Below are 19,353 nucleotides of genomic sequence, written 5' to 3' on the forward strand. Positions count from 1 at the left end.
ACTTTCGACTTGCAGATTCTTTTCGTATAAAACAACCCATTCTTAATTTTATCTTCTTGTTGAAAACAATTAGTGAACCATTCCTGAGCAATTTTGCATGCATACCTTGTCACTGTCTGTTTTGTTACTTATATTTTGACAGTGTGATATCTTTAGGTTGTTCTCCTTGAATAGGGGCTTGGATTGGTCAGGTCCTAGTCGGCAAGTGCACATCTCCTACAAGGCTAAGCATCTTGCGTGAGGAAACCAGAGACCACTAGCATGAACAAGGCTTGTCCTTACTTTGCATTTTTGAGTACCTCAGCACCCTAAAGGAGCTGATCAAAAGCGCTTTTCCGATGACGCCAATGGCTAGGTCCTTTAAGCTATTATTAGGCCAATCATTTAATATTTCAATTATACAATTGATATTAGAGGATAGGGATGTGATTTGTGGGCTAAGTACCTTTGCCACCACAGTAGTTAGTGGTTTGAACTTTAGATGCACCTGTCTCTTTGCTACGATTGCAAATTAAGTATGTAACGTGAATGGACATCATTTAGTATTGTTGTGTGGCACCATATACAATGGTTTTTGTGGATTCTAGAAAAGGAACTGAACCATAATCGCTAATAGGATTGCAGTGCTGAATCCGGTCATTGCCCTTATGCTTAATTTAACTAAAGCATCACTTTAGTAAAGAAATGTTGGTGGCTACTTGAAGGCAGTGAACCTTGGATATAGTTCAAAGCAGTATATTTTTCACAATCCTTTTATTTTCTGGTGGCAGCTTATGTGTCAGAAGAGTTTACCCCCCCCCCCCCCCCCGCTAAAAGAATAGTATTGGTAGGTTGAGTCCCTTAGTTTATTTCTTTGTTTTTTAAAAATAATGTGTCAGATGAATGCCCTTTCTTCATAACTTAAAAGAGACTTCTTTAAATGGGATCTGTACCAACTCCACATGATGCTTATTTGGGACCATAGAGGACATATGCATATGCTTGTTGCTGACCAACTTTCCAGGATAAAACTCATGAGCAATATTCAATTCAACCTACAAGAAATTGCAGTCAACATTTTTGTTTGCTTCCTCCCAGCTTACATATATGATATATCCTTCTCATCTTTTAACTGCAAAACAATCAAGGCCTTTTGATCCTGGTAACGTGTAGAAACAAGCAGCCGACATTGTTGTCATATGGCGCTTAACGCCATGGGAGAAGTGTTAAACTGTTCACGTCAATTAATCATATTGCAGGCCGTCTCAGTAGGTGGTGTTTTGCTGTCATTTAGGCTCTTATCTTCCTAGCTGGAGCATAGGAGGGGTCTAGTTGTATTATCCTTCGAGCTTCTTTCCACCGTTGTCGGAAGGATCCATCCTTCCTTGCCCTTTATTTTGCTTAGAAAGAAGGCCAGGAGGACAATATGCCCTTCCTTTCTGTGACTCTCTCCTGCCTGCCCCAGATGTTCTTTCGAGCAGGAGACAATCATTGGTGGAGCAACGAAAGCAAATGCATGATCTTTGCAGGCAGCCAATCAAACCAGTGTCGTTTTCAACATCGGTCCTTCTCCCTGAAAATACAATGAATCACTGTTTAGTTTGATTGGTCTGACAACAGCTTTACTTAGGCTGATAATCTACTAAAGATGAAAAGGAGGTGGTAGTTAAGTAGCTTTTTATGCAAATTAGTAATTCTTCATAGAAAGATGGTCAAAATGCACCGGTCGATTTCCCTGCTGCTGCTGGATGTAGCATTGCTTTTGCCTTAGACTGTCATGAATAGTTCTGCTTCATGGGCGTTCCATCATCCTGCATGAATCCACATCCATTAAGCAGAAAAATGGTTCGAGTTCGTCACTGATTGCATATATTACTCTCATTATTATTGGTATTTCAGGTGTTACGTCTAAAAGGCATTATAAAATAATGAGAAATCTTGTATCATAGTATTACAGCTCATTGTTCATATGACTACAAACTAAACATAGATACATGATACACAAGTAAAATGTTCTTCTTGATGACCTTATTAAACAACGAAAGAATACTTTGATAGATATCTAATGAAAACCCTAGGATAATAAAAATTGTGGTGCCAACTATTCACGATCTACTATACGATGATTGCATCTGCCACAAGGACCCAGGCTCTTCTCCTTATTTGTCACTAGACTTTGATGTGCTCTCATAATAATCACCAGGTGTTGTGCACTTGTTGCTGCCATGAATCAACCGATAAAAGCATAGCAGCAATACAAGACCAACATGAATGTTACTACAAACATCACTGTCACCAAGAACCAAATGTACTCCACAACAAGCTAGATGGAAGTATTTGTCTCAGCTTCTATGTCAAACTTGGATGGTGCCAGCAAGTGTGCAGCTGCCTCAAGTATAGCTTCTGTAGAAATAAGATATCAGATAACTGTTCATATTTGACCGTCTTCATGGTTTCGCCTTGAGATTATTAGAGCTGTATGCCTCTATGTGAATGATCTGATGTCTTCCAAAATGCCACAACATATTCAATCTAGAAAGGAGATTCAAGCGACTCATCCCAAACATCTCCACTTGCATTTGAAGCATCTTCGCCATCTTCTTCCATCGCCAATCTTACATATTCTCTTCGTGCAAAACGATCCCAATCTGTTAATGATGGTTCTTCACGCATCTGCACTTGCATCAAAAAAAGTATGTGGTGTTACCAATGATGAAAAAAAAAATATATCAGATTGTCAATGGATGTTATAAGTGTGAGTAGGAATTTGACTCACTTGGCGAATGAGGAATGGGTCCCTAGCTTCAAAAGCCATAAATTTGTTCAGGTTAAAGAGAATGTTGAAGAAATGCCCAGACAATTTGCACCTTCGGAAGTCTTTCAATGTCAAATAGCTCTCATTCTGGAACAAAGGTAGTGCATGACTAATTCAGCATGAAATGTTTAGAACTAGGTAATCTACAAAAATCATAAATTCATACGACCTCAGGTCCAATCATGTCAATGAGCTGACACAAGATGTCCTCAAATAAAACCGGTTCCTGGGCCATGCATTCCATGCGATGAAGTTGTTCCTCAAAAAAGAACTGCAGTTCGTTGTGTGTGAGTATGCCATTGCCATCAAGATCTATACATTTAAACCTGAAGAGATGACATCAAAGCATTAATATGAGAAGTTGAGAACCTTTGGACTGCTGTTAACGGAAGCTCGAATTCACATGACAATTTAGGTGAAGCCTAACCATTTAGGCTGAGGATCAAAGCCTACTGTAACAGAAATAGATGAATCTCCTTTAGAAGTTTAGATTGGACTTGCTAGTCAAGAATGAATTTTCCAACTTCCTATATTTGTTCTCATTTCTTAGAGTTAATCGAGGGCTGAGTAAATAGAGTAAGGGTCTATACAGAAGATCAATGAATGTCTCCAAAACTACACATTCATTCCTTAAGCATATGATTTGTAGAAAAGGAAGCCATTGATAGAAGACTAATAGTCAAGAATTTTACTGGGATAGGTTGATAATTAGATCAAGAACCAGTATAGGCATGCCATTTCTTTTTATGTCGTTCAAAGTGTGGGAATTTCTTGTGCCACTACCTTTTTAGTCTGACTCTTCATGTTGAGATTATTTTTAGGTTTATGAGTTACTTAACTTTTCTGCTAACAGCCTCATGAAAAAAGATAGAAAGTTTTGCTGTAAATAAACAACATCCAGCCTATGTTTTGCTATCCCCTTGGAAGTGTTTCAAAAATTCACTAAAACTAAAAGAGATGGTACCGATGCTTCGGTGATAGGGAAAAAAAATTTGAATCAAAACATTGTTAATGATAAAACGTATAAATACTACAGTACCACTGAAAATAGCTGGAGTATCAGTGTATCACTCAGTTGAGGTATTAAAACAAATATCAGTTACCTACCAATATTCCTGGCTTGGCCCAGTTGATTTGTCCTCTTCAGACAGTATAAAATGGACAAAATCTTCATACCCCATTTTCCCTTCAGCCTTGCTGGTAAATTTCCTAGGAACCTGTTATGTACCATTTAAAATTTTCAACAGATGTTCAGTATTGAAACGAGCCTTAAGAGAACTAGAAGAATATGATATGGTGGGGTGGGTGGGTGGGTGGGTGGGGGGGGGGGGGCGGAGGGGGGGGGGTAAGAGGAAAACCAACCTCTGAGAAAATTCTATCTACAATCCTATATGTCAATGCATGGTTTCCATACTTAATAAGATTTTCTTTATCAATCAAGAAATCGTGGTCTGTGTCCAGCTCCCAGAACTTGCAATATATCACATAGAAATGCTCATATGAGAAATACCTACAGGGAAAGAAATCAATAAGTTCAATGTTGTGCATCCCTCAAAAATAGCTGCACTTGTCGTAGAGCACCACAGGAAAGTCTATGCACAGAAAGGTGCTGAAGTGTTTAGATTTGATTCGAATGTATCACCTTAAAACTTTATTGATATCTTCTTCATCATCAGCATGCCTGAGCGCACTGAGTAGATTTCCACGCTTCAGCTCCCTAAGTGATAGATGGCCACTTCCAATTCGATTCAAGCAATAGAATATCCTATATACGACAGTCTCAGCTGACAAATAATGATGCATAAGTCAAAGACGAAACAAGATGGGATTTTATATAATCAAGAGATCATAGCTGGGAAAATATAACCTACCATATCTTTCTTGAAATTCAGGTGTACTCTTTAAGAACTCCAGACCAGGATGGTTGTCCAAAAGGTCTTTAAGAACTGGCTTAAAATCCTCCTAAATCAATCAATCATTATGAACCATTGATTAGAGAAGTGCAACAATGATGAACCACAAGTGCCCTTTGATGAAATAGTCCATTGCTCAACTCTTTTACTGTACAATGTTTTTTTTTTTGGACAAGAGAGATTCACCTTCGCGAGGTAATTGCGATTCTGTTGCTTCAGAATCGTAAATACTTGGGTTGCACTATCCATACTCATCAAATTGCTATTCACCCAAAAATCAATGAAGGCCTCCCTGGAATAGTGAAAGTAATGCAAAGTTTGTCATACAATAAGTTCGCACTGCAGACGACTAAAGTTTGCCAACTACCTTGCCACGAATCCTGTGCTCTCCTTGTCGATCTTATCGAAAAGAACAGTGGTAAAGAATGTCGGTAGCTTGCAGAGTTCCCTGGTAACCATCCGAAATTCTATCGTGCAACCAAAAGAGTCACCCAAAAGGGAAAAAAAAAGGAAAGAAAAGGATTAGCTGACATCCTCACAGACAAACTGCTGTGATCAAGATAATTGTCAGTTTCATGAAGATTTCTAGCGATACTTGCTTGCCATCAGGGGCGAAGCCACAGTGACTTTCCCTGGTGCACATGCACCATGGTGAAAAACAAACTCCTAGTAGTTGACTCTTTTTTACCATGTAAATTATATAATTTTTTCTATGTAATGGAGAGTGCACCAGGGTCATTTCAATCCTAGCTCCGCCCCTGCTTGCCATTACAAGTAACAGAATCAGGCATGACAAAACTGTCATAGCATCGACCCCTGATGTAGTTAAAAGTTGCTTTCACGAGTTCAATTCATTTAATCAAATGCAACACAGCGTGTCAAAAGGAAAGAGACCATTTGAGCTCCTTGGTACACATCCAATTCAACGCACCTTGAGCCCGAAGACCATTTGAGTGTCCGGCGAAGAGCTGATCAACGGTAGCAATGCATTGCTTCTTCACCTCGTACGTCGGTGGTCGGCCATCTTGAAAATAGAACTGCCAAACAGCATTCGATTGATAAGTCGTTCACGGCAATTCAATTTTGTGCAGATTTGTCAAAATGAGAAGCGCAAGCGTGATCCGATCGACGGATTCACGAGGAACGTACCTGTGGTATGACCTCCTTGGCGGGGCGCGCGGCGGCCGGACGGAGCGGCGACGCGGAGCGGTTGGGCTGGCCGGCGCCGAGCCCGCTGGGCCTCCGCGAGAGGCGCGGCGACCTCGGGGAGAGCGGCGGCACGGCGGCGCCCCCCTGCAGCATCGAGGGCAGCATCGAGGCGCCCACCGCCCCGCCGCCGCTCGCCTTGGCCTTCTGCACGAGGCTGGCAACCTGCGCGGCGGTGTCCGGGAGCGAGAGCCAGTGCGCGAAGAGGAGGTCGAGGACGCCGCGCAGCGCGGGCGCCCCTGGCGCCGGCACCTCCGGCGGCAGCTGCAGGAGGTCCACCTGCAGCGGCAGCGCGCTCACCTGCGCCGCCGCGCTCAGATCCGCCGGCGCCTGTGCCGGTTCCTCCACCATCCCGTACTCCGAGCGCTCTCCGCCGCGTCAGACTCAGACGCCGATCCGCTCCGGCGAGCGATCCCGTCACAAGGGCGGAAGAGTTGGCGTCGCCTGGTGGAAACGGAAGGCGAGGCCGCGCGCGTGGCGCGACGCGGTGGAAGGGGAGGCTCAGTTCACCGCTGGCTCCACGAATCTCGAGGCCATCTGCGCCGTCCGATCCATCGGCTGCGTGTCAACAAGCACAGGTTGCCCGGGTCAACGGCATTGCATCGCGGAATGGGATGGATGGCGATCTCGACAACTACACATGATGCCAGTAGTGATGCACTACGAGGTTAGATCTGTCCTCTTCTATTCTATTCCCTCTATTTTCCCTACATGATCTCCCATCATAAAACCTTTGAAAAGACTCTTATCAATATGAGTGTTTTTATAAATGTGTAGCAACGAATCAAACAAATCAGGTCACTGGAGTAAAAGTTATGCTAATCGGCTTGATGTTGCAAATTCTGACAATTTGCCCGATTTCAAGCCCAAACTAACAATAGCTCATAACGGTCCATGAATGGAACAATGGCCTAGAACAAACAAAACAATGGCCTAGGAAAACTTTCGTAGCAATGGTTCAAATCGAACGCCTCAAGAAAATGAACAATGAAACACATACCATTTTAGATTCAGATCAAGATGTGATGATCCAAATGTCGAGACAATGAACGGAATGTCCTCAAGTATCACTTTATCTTGGCAGATAGATAGAGGATGAGAGAAAGAAGTAGGAATGGAGGCGACAACCAACCACAAATAGAGTTTTGAGGGGTGGGTGTGCGCGATGTCATAGATGGATGGAAGGGAAAGGAGGGGAGGGGAAGTAGGACTTGAGGCCACCCACGGACTCGGACCACACATCCAATTCTTGTATTTGCGTAGCAATAAACATATTTAATTTAACTTCATGCATTTTTAATTCTTGCAGCAAGTTTAGTTTTCTCAAAATGTAATCTAATTTATATTAGTGTTCTATTTATTGTATAGTTTGTATATCATAGAGCGTAACAGTTTAGTGCCCGCAAAATTTGAAAAATTCCGATGCCACAAGTGCATGTACACTGGCTGATTAAGCAGCCATGCTTGTTGGAATTCTCAGGAGGAGGATGAATGAATATGTTTAAATTTGGTTATCTTGTTTGTCAAATCTCTATTTGATAAGTAGGCAGATCGAAGCAAATCGTTTAAAAAAACAAATTGACCCGATTTAAATCCCCGCTGTGGACTTGCACCGTCAGTGCCTCCATTCACAATCTCATCTTGCAAACGTTACATCTGCTGACGTCCAACGATCTTGAACCTCAACTTTTGTGACAAAGTGCATATAAGTTTCAATTTTTTTTAAAGAAAACTTCAAGGTACATTTTTAGAGTTGTGCCTTTCTATATTTGCGCCATTTTCACTTGCGCCTCCAGAGTTTTTGGGATGTGGGCTTTTACATTTTTCAGATAAAGAGTTATTAGGCAAGTTGGGCATTGTTTGGGCCCGTTGTAAATCTGGCCCAGTGCTGGTACATGGCCACAAATAGTGCTTCCTCGGCAAGATGTGCGATGGGCTCTACTTGCAGGCTCGCAGGCAGCAGTCTCCCGGCTCCCGCGCCGCCGCCGTCTCCTTTGGCCTATCCACCACAGGTCCACAACACTGGATAGAGAGACCATCAGCGAGTCGTCCATCCACGACCGGAGCGGCGACCGGCTCAGGCAAAAGCTGCGCGTGTGAGATCCGCCGCCGCCGGCCGGTCGCCGCATCGCGTAGGTGCTGCTTTGCGAATTCCGACTTGGAAAGTCGAAGCTCTGAAGGTCGGGCGCCGGCGCCGGCGCGGACAACCGCACTCACGTCGGTCTCTGGTTTAACTTTGACGTCTACACACGCCCACAGCTCGCAGCGTCGCCGGCCGGCGGGCGGCGGCCGCCACATTGCACCGCCGCACCCGCAAATGAGCCGACACGCACACGGCACACAATTTTGATGGGATAAATAAGTCCTTGTTGGCCTTTGTGGTGATCTTACTGGAGCTCTGATCTTACTGGAGCTCTAATCAGGACAGCATTGCTAGGACAGGCACAACAGCATCTTAAACAAAACTTTTAGGATAATATTTAAAACAGCATCTTAGACTAATTATCACTGGTTTTTAGACTAGCATTTTAGACTTGCATCTCGGTATATGCTTGGCTGTCTTGACCAGCTATAAATATGTATCCCCAACCTCTCAGATTGGTATGGCATTGTATGAGAAATAAACTAGAAAATTGCCACAACTCCTAATGTCATCCTCTCGATGAGAGTAAGAGTTTCGATACTAACAACTGGTATTAGAGTCATTCTATCCTGTAGCTTAAACAACTCCTGCTCATCTCCTTCCCACGCCTCTCTTTGTCCTCAGTTGGGAGCAGGAATACCGGCTGTCCCTGCTCACCCCTTTTCCCCTGCGCAGACGGGCAGCAGCTCGTCTAAGGCAGCCTCCTCCCCACGCAGCAGCCCCCCACTAGCGCGCTATGTCCGAAGGACAGTCTCAGCGCTCGGTCGCCTCAAGCGTGCGGCACCGGCAGGAGGTCAAGCTCGCCGCGGCAGAGGCACGCGAGCGAGCGGCGGCAGAGACCGCTGTGATGGCGGCGAGGGCATCAACGCTGGCGGTAGCGGAACTGGCAGCAGCAAGGGCGGAAGTGGAAGCAGCAGCGACGGTGGATGCAGCGCGTGCGGCAACAGTGGAGCTCAAGGCTCTACGCGGCAGTAGCATCAGCAGCTCTGCCTCTGCCGACGGCAGCACCAACGTGGAACTCAAGCTGGCGAGGAAAGCAGCGGGAGAGCAGGCGGTGCAGTGGGCAGCCGCGCACCCCCATAGGCACGGTGGCGGCAGCCCAGACAAGCGTGGACGCGCGTGGCGGCCGCGCTCCCGGCGGCGGCGGCTGCGTCGATGGAGATCGCGGCCTTTACAGGCGGCGCAGCTCTCCCTCCCCAGACCGGCGCCATGGTCACCACGGGATCCAGACTGTTGTTAGGGATATTGGCCCCAGCGGTGGGTGGCCTACCCTCACCAAGACCAACTATGTCGAGTGGGCCACGGTGATGAGGGTAAGACTCTAGGTGCGGCATATGTGGGAGGCAGTTCGGTACGGCGACGTCGACTACGACGAGGATCGACGGGCGCTGGATGCCCTCATTGCTGTAGTCCCACCCGAGATGCAGTTCTTGCTTTCTAAGAAGTGGACTGCTAAGGAGGCCTGGGATGCCATCGCTAAGGCACACATCGGCAGCGACCGCGCCAGCAAGTCCACACTGCAGGCACTTCGCAAGGAGTGGGAGAATCTGGCCTTCAAGCCAGGTGAGGACGTTGATGACTTTGCTCTCCATCTCAACACTCTATTGCAAAAGATGGTGTAGTTTGGCGACGACACCTACAATGAGGAGAGAGCTGTTGAGAAGTTCTTCCGCTGCGTCCCCGAGAAGTACAAGCAGATCGCTTGCTCGATTGAGTCTCTACTGGACCTCTTCACGATGTCGATCGAGGAGGTGATAGGTCGCCTCAAGGTCATCGACAGCGATGAGCCACACCCTCTCTCGGGACCTATCACCATTGGCGGGAAGCTCCATCTCACTCGGGAATAGTGGGAGGCCTGCCAGAGTGACGGGAGGAAAGGGGAGCCCTCCTCCTAGACAGGCGGCCGCAAGCGCGGCAAGCCACGTAAAGCACGTGGAGGCGCCCAAGCCGGGGTGCGAGGACGTGCTGAGGGTGGCACCCGCGGAAGCGCCCAGGGCGGCGCCGCCAGTACGCACAAGCCGGCACGAGACGACGCCTACCACAACCGAGGCAGGGTTGGCCATTGGGCCAAGGACTATTGACAGCCACGACGCGGCAAGACCCACATCGCACAGGTGGAGGAGGAGGAGCCGGCTCTGCTCCTAGCACACGCAAGCATCGAGCTACCTCCAGCGGCATCGGCCGCAGTGGCTCTCCTCCACCTTGACGAGCCGAGGGCACACACCTTTCTCGGTGATGCCTCCAACAACGACAAGACTGACAGGTAGTGCCTCGACACCGGCGCCACCCATCACATGACCGGTCGGCAGGAGTTCTTCACCGAGCTTGACACCAGCGTCCGAGGCTCCGTCAAGTTTGGGGACGCCTCCGTGTAGAGATCAAGGGCGTCGGCTCCGTCATCTTCACCACTGAGTCTGGTGAGCACAGGCTGCTCACCGGAGTCTACTACATCCCCGCCTTGAGGAACTCTATCATCAACTTGGGATAGCTGGATGAGAACGGTTCGCGCATGGAGATCAAGAACGCAGTCCTGAGGATTTGGGATCGCCATCGTCGCCTTCTTGCCAAGGTAACCAGAGGCGCAAATCAACTCTACATCCTTAATGTGCAGGGGGCACAACCCTTCTTCCTCGCTGCTCATCGGGACGACGAGGCGTGGCAGTGGCATGAGCGCTTCGGGCACCTTCACTTCGAGGCCCTGAAGCGGCTCAGTGCCAAGGAGATGGTGCGAGGCCTGCCATGCCTCGACCACATGGGGCAGTTATGCGACGTCTGCGTGTTGTTGAAGTAGAGGCGGCTCCCCTTTCCCAGCAGACAAGCTTCCGAGTCAAGGAGCGGCTCGAGCTTATGCACAGGGACTTGTGTGGCCCGATGACACCAGCCACACCAGGAGGACGATGTTACTTCTTGCTGCTCATCGATGACCTCTTGAAAGATATCTAGGCCCCTTAGTGGGTTTTGGTGGTAAATGACAAAGCACATATATATCTAATCATATTATCGAGCATGTGTGCAGGGGCTAAGAGTGATGAAGCAAAACATATTACAAAAACATTGACCCCTTAAAAGGGAAATGAAAAGCGGTGTTTCAAATTTACTTGAAGAATTACATTTTATTTTGAAATTGAGTATAGGAACGCTATACTATCAAGAGGGACTTTGATCCACAGGTGTTGATGTGGTAGTTGTGCTCAAGAGAATCTACAAAAGCTATGAGAATCAAATGTACCACTAAAAACAGCCTTCTTGTGAAATTCCATGTTATATCCGGATTGTCCGGTTCATAGTCCGGAATATCCGGACATAGTGCTCCGGAGTATCCGGACAAACACCCGGAGTTTCTGGGTAACTGTTACCCATCCGAAGTTTCTCTGAGACCGGAGTCTCCGAACCCTAGTGTCCGGAGTATCCGGATATATATTCGGAGTATCCGGATATCCTTTACCCAATGGCTAGTTTTCTGTGAGAGGGGGTATAAATACCCCCATACCCCTTCATTCAAAGCTCTCTTGCTCATTTCAACCAGAAAACACCTGCAAGCAAAAGGAGAGCTCTCTCACTTCCCCTCTTTCATTCTTGAGTGATTTTCTTCGGGGATTCAAGTGAGATTGTTGCAAGAGCAAAGATTTGTGTTAGTAAGCTTCCATTCCATCTCTTGAGCACAACACCCTTGTCTAGCCGGGGGATTCAAGTTTATTACTCTTGGAGCTTCAAGCTCCTAGACGGTTAGGCGTCGCTTATGAGTGTTCAAGCAAGTTGTGAGCACCACAAGAAGTTTGTACTCTTCATTCCTCTCGAAGGAACACATAGTAAGTAACCTTGGGTTTGAGCGTTGGTCTCATCCTTGAAAGAGGAGCATAGAGGTTCTTGAGCACCGTCTCTTGAATCCTTCCTCAACGGAGACGTAGCTCCTTTAGGAGTGAACTTCGGAAAATAAATTCTATCTCTCCTTTATGCTCCTTACTAGTTTTATTAGGTATTTGCTTATGAGACTAACTTTCTAGGGTTTGAGGCCGATCTACAATTATAGTAGTCTCTAGAGCAAGACAATTGGTAAGAAACGGTCTTAAAGTACTACTAGCTTGTTTAAATTTACTCGATCTAAATTGCAGCATCAATATCTTGTTAGTGTGTACATTGTTTCATACCCGGACTCTCTGGACAGTATTTCTGGAAACTTTGGACACAAAACCCGAAGTATCCGGACATCTGTGTTACTGATAGTGTTTAAAGTATTTTAAGTTTCAGATTAGCCTATTCACCCCCTCTCTAGGCATCTTGAGATCCTTTCACCTCTCCCGCTACGTGTGGGTTATGGTCCTCAGCAGCAAGGGAGAGGCTGCGGACGCCATCAGGCGTGTGCAGGCTGCTACGAAGGCGGAGTGCGGCCGCAAGCTGCGCGTGCTGCGCACCGACAACGATGGCGATTCACGGCGGCTGAATTCGCGTCGTACTGCGCTGATGAGGGCATTCAGTGCCACTACTCTGCACTATACAGCCCACAGCAGAACGGCATCGTCGAGCGGCGCAACCAGACGATTGTGGGGATGGCTCGGGCCCTCCTCAAGCAGAGGGGGATGCCGGCTATCTTCTGGGGAGAGGAGGTGGTGACGGCTGTCTATATCCTTAACCGCTTGCCTACGAAGGCTCTCAACGGCAGGACGCCGTATGAGGCTTGGCATGGGTGCAAACCGGTGGTCTCCCACCTGTGGGTCTTCGGCTGCCTCGCGTTCGCTAAGGAGCTTGGCCACGTCGGCAAGCTTGACGACAGGAGCACTCCGGGGGTGTTCATCGACTATGCGGAGGGCTCGAAGGCCTGCCGCATTCTCGACCCGGAGACACAGCATGTGCGCACAGCACGCGACGAAGTGTTCAACGAAAGGCGAGGATGGGCATGGGACAAGGCGGCGGAAGACGGCTCGACTCCGACGTACGACGGCTTCACTATTGAGTACGTCCACTTCGAGGGAGCTGGGGGAGTCGGCAGCTTCTCTTCACTGAGCGTGCCTACCCCAGTCCCCGAGCCTCCACCTACTCGGCGCCCGCTTCTCTGGCAGCGCCACGCTCTCCAGCCATGACTCCGTCTGCGACTAGCTCTTCGCCTACACCACTACCGCCGGCGACCCCACACACTCCAGCACCACCAGCCACCCCTCCGGGCACGACTACTCCAACACCAGCTCATGTCGAGCATAGCCCGGTGGAGTTCGTTACTCCGCTCTCTGATGACGAGGAGCGCATCGACGCGTACCACGACAGCGAGCCGTTGCGGTATCGTACGATGGAGGACCTTATCAGCGACTAGCCGATGCTGGAACTGGTACCTCAGGATCTGGAGGCGCAGTTGCACCTTGCGTGCGATGACGGCGAGCCTTGGTCTTTCGCAGAAGCCGAGAGACACGCGGCATGGCATGCCGCGATGCAGTCGGAGATGGATGCAGTTGAGAAGAACTGCATCTGGGAGCTTGCTGACCTCCCTCGTTGTCACGGCACGATCACCCTTAAGTGGGTGTTCACGCTGAAGAGGGATGAAGCCGGCGCCATCGTCAAGCACAAGGCTCGCTTGGTGGCACGCGGTTTCGTGCAGCGGGAGGGGATCGACTTTGACAATGCCTTCGCCCCTGTGGCACAGATGGAATCCGTGCGACTCCTCCTTGCGCTGGCTGCCTAGGAAGGCTGGCGAGTTCATCACATGGACGTCAAGTCGGCGTTTCTTAACGGCGACTTGAAGGAGGAGGTTACGTGCACCAGCCGTCGGGATTTGCGATCCCCGGCAAGGAGGTCAAGGTGCTACGCCTACGCAAGGACCTCTATGGCTTGCAGCAGGCACTGAGGGCGTGGAATGCCAAGTTGGATTCCACGCTCAAAGTGATGGGCTTCGAGCAAAGCCCGCATGAGGCGGCCATCTACCTGCGAGGCAATGGAGGAAACGCTCTGCTAGTAGGTGTCTACGTCGACGACTTGGTGATCACCAGCACCAAGGATGCGGACGGCATTCAAGAAAGAGAAGAAGGCCACCTTCCAGATGAGTGATCCGGGACCTCTCTCCTTCTACCTAGGGATCGAGGTGCACCAGGACGACTCCGGGATTACACTTTGACAGACCGCCTACGCCAAGCGCGTCGTTGAGCTGGCTGGGCTCACCAACTGCAACCCAGTTCTCACTCCGATGGAGGAGAGGCTAAAGCTGAGCCGCGATAGCACGACGGAGGAGGTGGACGCTACGCAGTACCGGCGTCTTGTGGGGAGCCTTCGCTACCTCACCCACACACGGCCGGACTTGGCATTCTCCGTCGGCTACGTTAGTCGGTTCATGCAGCGACCGACGATGGAGCACCAGCAGGCGGTGAAGAGGATCATCCGCTACGTTGACGGGACTCTCGACCACGGTCTCTACTACCCAAGGTGTCCTGGGGAGGCACACATCGTCGGGTACAGCGACAACGACCACGCCGGCGACATCGACACCAGCAAGAGCACGAGCGAGACCCTCTTCTTCCTCGGCAAGTGCCTCGTTAGCTGGCAGTCTGTCAAGCAGTAGGTGGTGGCCCTGTCCAGCTGCGAGGCCTAGTACACAGCGGCCGCCACCGCTTCGACTCAGGCGCTCTGGCTCGCTCGAGTGCTTGGTGATCTCCTCGGCAGAGACACTGGAGCGGTGGAGCTCAGGGTGGATAGCAAGTTCGCTCTGGCCCTGGCAAAGAACCCCGTTTTCCATGAACGGAGCAAGTACATCCGGGTGAGGTACCACGTCATCTGATGCTGCTTGGAGGAAGGGAGTATCAAGGCGAGCTACATGAACATCAAGGATCAGCTTGCGGACCTGCTCACCAAGCCCCTTGGAAGGATCAAGTTCCTTGAGCTTTTGTTCCCGGACCGGGATAGCCCAACTTTCCCACAAGACGACGCACAAGACTTAGGGAGAAAATGATGGAACAAGTCCTTGTAGTGTTGGTCTTTGTGGTCCTCGGTACGGTGGTCTTGCTGCCCCAACCAGAACAACATCTACCAGAACAGCATTTAGCATCTTAGACTAGCTTTTAGGACAGCATTTAGGATAAAATCTTAGACTAAGCTTCTAGGACAGCATCTTAGACTAAGCATCACTAGCTTTTAGACTAGCATCTTAAACTAATATCTCGGCATATGCTTGGCTGTCTTGGCCAGCTATAAATATGTATTCCCAATCCCTCATGTTGGTATGACATTATGTGAGAAATAAACTAGAAAATTGCTCTATCTATAAGTGTCATCCTCTCGATGAGAGTAAGAGTTTCGATAATAACAAGTTTAAAGCACGGAATAAGAGTAGTGCAAGGTGTGTTCTCCATCCAGAAAGGAAGAGGAAAACTAACGGAAACCTCTCTGGGAAACTAGCGGTGGCGGCCGGCCGGCCGGCCGGCGAACCTTGTATTCGGGTTCGCTATGTTCGCTCGCTTTCCTTCGACAAATCAGCCTACACGAATGAGGCGAATATGTGCGTGCAGTACAAGTAGTGTACAACTAACACGTACTTATAAAGGATAGGAGAATTCCATGAGCGGATGAGCTTTTCCGCACGCTGGTTTCGGAGCGCGTAGAGGAGCATGCTCGATCCTGTGCTCAAGGAATCCAAGGAAAGCGCGCGAGCTAGTGATTCCGCTTGCAACTGGTGGCCATGTTTTGGATCAGATTATCAGAAAGTGGCCTCTGACTTTTTTTGCAGCGCCATCCAACTGATTGTTCAGATCCAGTAAGTACGCTGAAAAATTAAACCTACTGAGCTTCTTCGACTGAATTCGTTCGACTGAATTTGCATCGCCAAGAATTCAGTATCCTGAGACAAACTACTCCAGATCCTTAGTGCTCTGATCAGATCGTTAGTGTGCGTTTGGCACTGCTTCAAGAGATCGAACCGGCCCGTCTCCTGCCACTACTACATTGTAGGCGTAGCCAATTGATCGAGAACATCAAAAGGGGAAACAAAAAAGGTGTTTCTGCACTCGCTCGTACATGGCAAAACATGGTGCGCTTAGCGAAGCAAGCTTTGGCAGCAGTTTCAACTCGCTAGCTGCCTGCCTTCCAGTGCACGGCCATCATCATGCATGTGTGGGTGCTTTCTCTTTCCGGATTCGGAGTTCCGGATGAGGACGGACGCGAACCGTAGTGCTCCCTGACTGGGTACTCTCGTTAGGCAGCAGGCAGACAGAGAGATGCAGAGAAGCTAAGCTACCGCTAGCTGCGCCTTTCCTTCTCTTTAGAAAGCAAAGGGAGACAAAGCTGAAAGTGACGGATCGATGTGGTTATCTCTGTGATCATCACTGGCTGCTTAGTTAACTGAGGATAATATAATCCGCACTTAAGTTATAATACGAACTAGTAACTGTTAATATAATACGCACTTCATGTTAGGTTCATGTTTGAGCAGAATCCAAAGGTTTTTGGATGAACCAAACAGATAGTCTACAGTCGTTTGCCCGGTTTCGCAACCTCGAAAACTTCCTTGATTATATGAGATCAGAAACAGGAAATGATCGATGCAACCGGATGATGATTAGCTTGCAAATTCTCTGACCTCCAGCACCTAATTACGTGCAGAAGCTAAGGACAGCATTGCAAGTCACAAAACTACACCAAGAAAGCGAAAAGGAAGTCAGGATGAACAAAATTGCTTCTCCGATATATCCAGCTTGATCTTTGCTCGTGCCCACGCGATCGTTCTCTTTCGGCCAGTTAGGCGCGAGCGGCAGGGGAAGCGAGCGCCTACACGACGGCGGCGCCGTCCTTGCCGCCGCCGCCGCCGCCGCCGCCGTGCTGCGGCTTGGCGTCGTCGCCGGCGGCGGCGAAGGTGGCGAACGGCGCGGCGCTGGCGAGGAACGAGGGCGCGCTGTGGCCGGCCATGACGACGAGCACCTTGGGCACCGCCGCGTCCTCCCTGTCCAGCGGCGCCAGCACGCTCACGGCCACGACCTCCCCCTCGTCGCCGCGGCGGCCCTCGTCCTCCTTGCGGCGGGTGCAGAGGAGCACGGCCAGCGCCACGGCGATGAGCGCCATCACCACCGCGAAGCCGATGAAGAGGTACGGCGTCGGCGTCGACCAGAACGGCGGCGGCTGGAAGTGGCGCCCGTAGTCCGTGGCCGGCTGCGCCACCGACGACGACGCGCCGCCGCCGTCCTCCATCGCCATGGCGATTCTCGCGAGCCTCATCTTCTTCTTTTCTTGCGTCTGTGTGATCGAACGATCGCTCGTCCTGATATATATGATGATCAACAAAGGTTGGTGCTTTGGTGATGCTATCTGCGTGTGGGGAGGATGAGGTGCAAGGCGACGGATGGGGGTGTTTTATAGGAGGGGTTGGAAATGCATGGAGGTGGGTCCCGCTGCTGCCAAACTGTGTGCCCCCAGGTTTCTGTGTCAACCAGTGGTTAACCCGGATTACGGATAGATCATCTGGGCTCGCTCATGGGTTTGGTATTTTGATTCGATTTGTGGTAGGGCTGGATGCTTGTGGTTTCTCCTTTTCAAAGGAGTGGGGAGCTGATTTTATTTGCAGCTATAGGGTAGCTAGAGTTGGTGCATGATTCGGTAGGGTTAGTGGGATACATATACATATACATATATATATATATATAGACACACACATGTGTGTCATACATACATATTATATATAATATATGTATGTATGACACATATATATATGTATGTATATATGAAAATATCAGTATGTTGATCATACAAGTTATTATAACACCATGTTTCTATAGGAGTGGTCAGTAACCTAGTGATATTACCTTTTGAGATCCCCTCGTAATCCAAAGGGACGAGTCTCATCTTCGACGTGGTCACTGACATGTGGATCCGGTTGCACGGACGGACGCCTCGAAATGAATACATACAGCCCGATCATTATTGCAGAGAGTGGTAGTGGTATTTAACATAAAGTACTACATCCTTCTCTTGATCAGCCCACAATAGGAAAAAAAAAAGATGTAACGTACATTGTCTCGTGCGACGACGCCTACTGCACGTAACGGATTCCGTTCAGCTCGCAGGCAATGCGATTCACACGTCGATCGATGGCGAGATGCACAAACGACAGCAAGTGCTGCAATATTTTAGTGCAAGTCAAGTCACTCCAAACAATTCTTTCCACACGCAGGCATCGATGCAAGACTCTCTCTGCTGGGAGCAGCGTGCAATGGTCTCCGCGTCAGCCCCCAACACACGCAGCTGCGCCTGTGTGTCGATGCCAATGCCATGCATGCAAGCGCGCACTAGCTGTCTGGCACTCTCGACCTGCTGCCTCACATGGAGGTGTGGAGCCGTGACCCTGAGGCTGGCCAGGCCAAGCACAGCACTGTGAAAGGGATAAGAACGCACCACCAAAGCAAGATTAGCGTGATACGATACTTAGCCCTGGAGATCGTCAAGGAATATTAGGCCAAAGCAACCCTAGAAAAATGTTATGCCCAAGAATTAGCTTTTGCTGTGTAAGAGCTTTGATTTAAGGGAAACATCTTAAAATCCAATCAGTTGGCGCACAAGAAATAAGAGAGACAGATTCCGACTTTAAAAACTGATAGAGGCCAAGGACAGAGGCGAAGCTACGAGCGAGAAAATTGAGGGTGATGCACATGAATAATTGTATTGGGACATCACTAGCTTGAGTTTTTTAACATGATCGAAATAAGCAATTTACAGCTAAAAAAATTATCTAGCGTGCTGCCAGTGCACAACCGTGGGTGAACGCGTGACGGCGCCCTGCTAAGGATGGCGATGGCAACGGATGTGCCCTCTGCTAACTCGAAAGCGTTCTTATAGTTCTTTCTTGTCACCCATAAATTCAAATGAAAAATAATAAGAACATTACCCATCATATTTCTCGAGCGGAGCTCTAAATAAAGTTTTAGAATTATAACCAGTAGCACTATGACAAAAGGTATATGTACTTATCCCCTTCAAAATATGTTAGATTCATTTCTGTAAATAAAACACGCTACTATTTCAGGCAGGTTTCATATATCTGCATGCTGTTGAATGAGAAAAAATAATTTACACATTATATATACTTATCCCTTCAAAATATGTTAGATTCATTTCTATCAAACTTTAGGCCCCGTTTGGCAGTGCTCCCTCCGCTCGGCTCCTCGTCGGATTCTGCGGAGCGGTGCCAAACACCGAAAACCGCAGCCGCTTCTCCAAGAAATCGAGCGGAAGCAATTCAATTTTTTTTTTTTTTACATCGGTGGGGAGAGGAAAAAACCTGCTCCGCCCGATTCACTTCGGCTTCCGCCCCTTCTTAGCCAGGTCTACGAGCACAT

General features: G+C 48.8%; 2 protein-coding genes across 2 annotated transcripts; both read right to left on the minus strand.

Annotated features, from left to right (window-relative positions):
* Positions 1-1,863: 1,863 nt before the first annotated feature.
* On the minus strand, positions 1,864-6,507 carry LOC112879086 (serine/threonine protein phosphatase 2A regulatory subunit B''beta-like). The gene is made up of 11 exons (XM_025943424.1): positions 5,857-6,507; positions 5,639-5,744; positions 5,075-5,174; positions 4,894-4,999; positions 4,666-4,756; positions 4,437-4,578; positions 4,157-4,304; positions 3,902-4,011; positions 2,964-3,120; positions 2,756-2,881; positions 1,864-2,652 (listed from the first exon to the last, which is right to left on the minus strand). The coding sequence occupies exons 1-11, from the start codon at positions 6,262-6,264 to the stop codon at positions 2,512-2,514; spliced, it is 1,635 nt and encodes a 544-aa protein (XP_025799209.1). The 5' UTR covers positions 6,265-6,507; the 3' UTR covers positions 1,864-2,511.
* A 9,927-nt stretch (positions 6,508-16,434) lies between these two features.
* LOC112903652 (protein GLUTAMINE DUMPER 6-like) lies at positions 16,435-17,434 on the minus strand. Its single transcript, XM_025972887.1, has one exon. The coding sequence runs from the start codon at positions 17,237-17,239 to the stop codon at positions 16,796-16,798; it is 444 nt and encodes a 147-aa protein (XP_025828672.1). The 5' UTR covers positions 17,240-17,434; the 3' UTR covers positions 16,435-16,795.
* Between the last annotated feature and the right edge of the window lie 1,919 nt (positions 17,435-19,353).

This window comes from Panicum hallii, chromosome 1 (assembly GCF_002211085.1).
Source record: "Panicum hallii strain FIL2 chromosome 1, PHallii_v3.1, whole genome shotgun sequence".
NCBI lineage: Eukaryota > Viridiplantae > Streptophyta > Magnoliopsida > Poales > Poaceae > Panicum > Panicum hallii.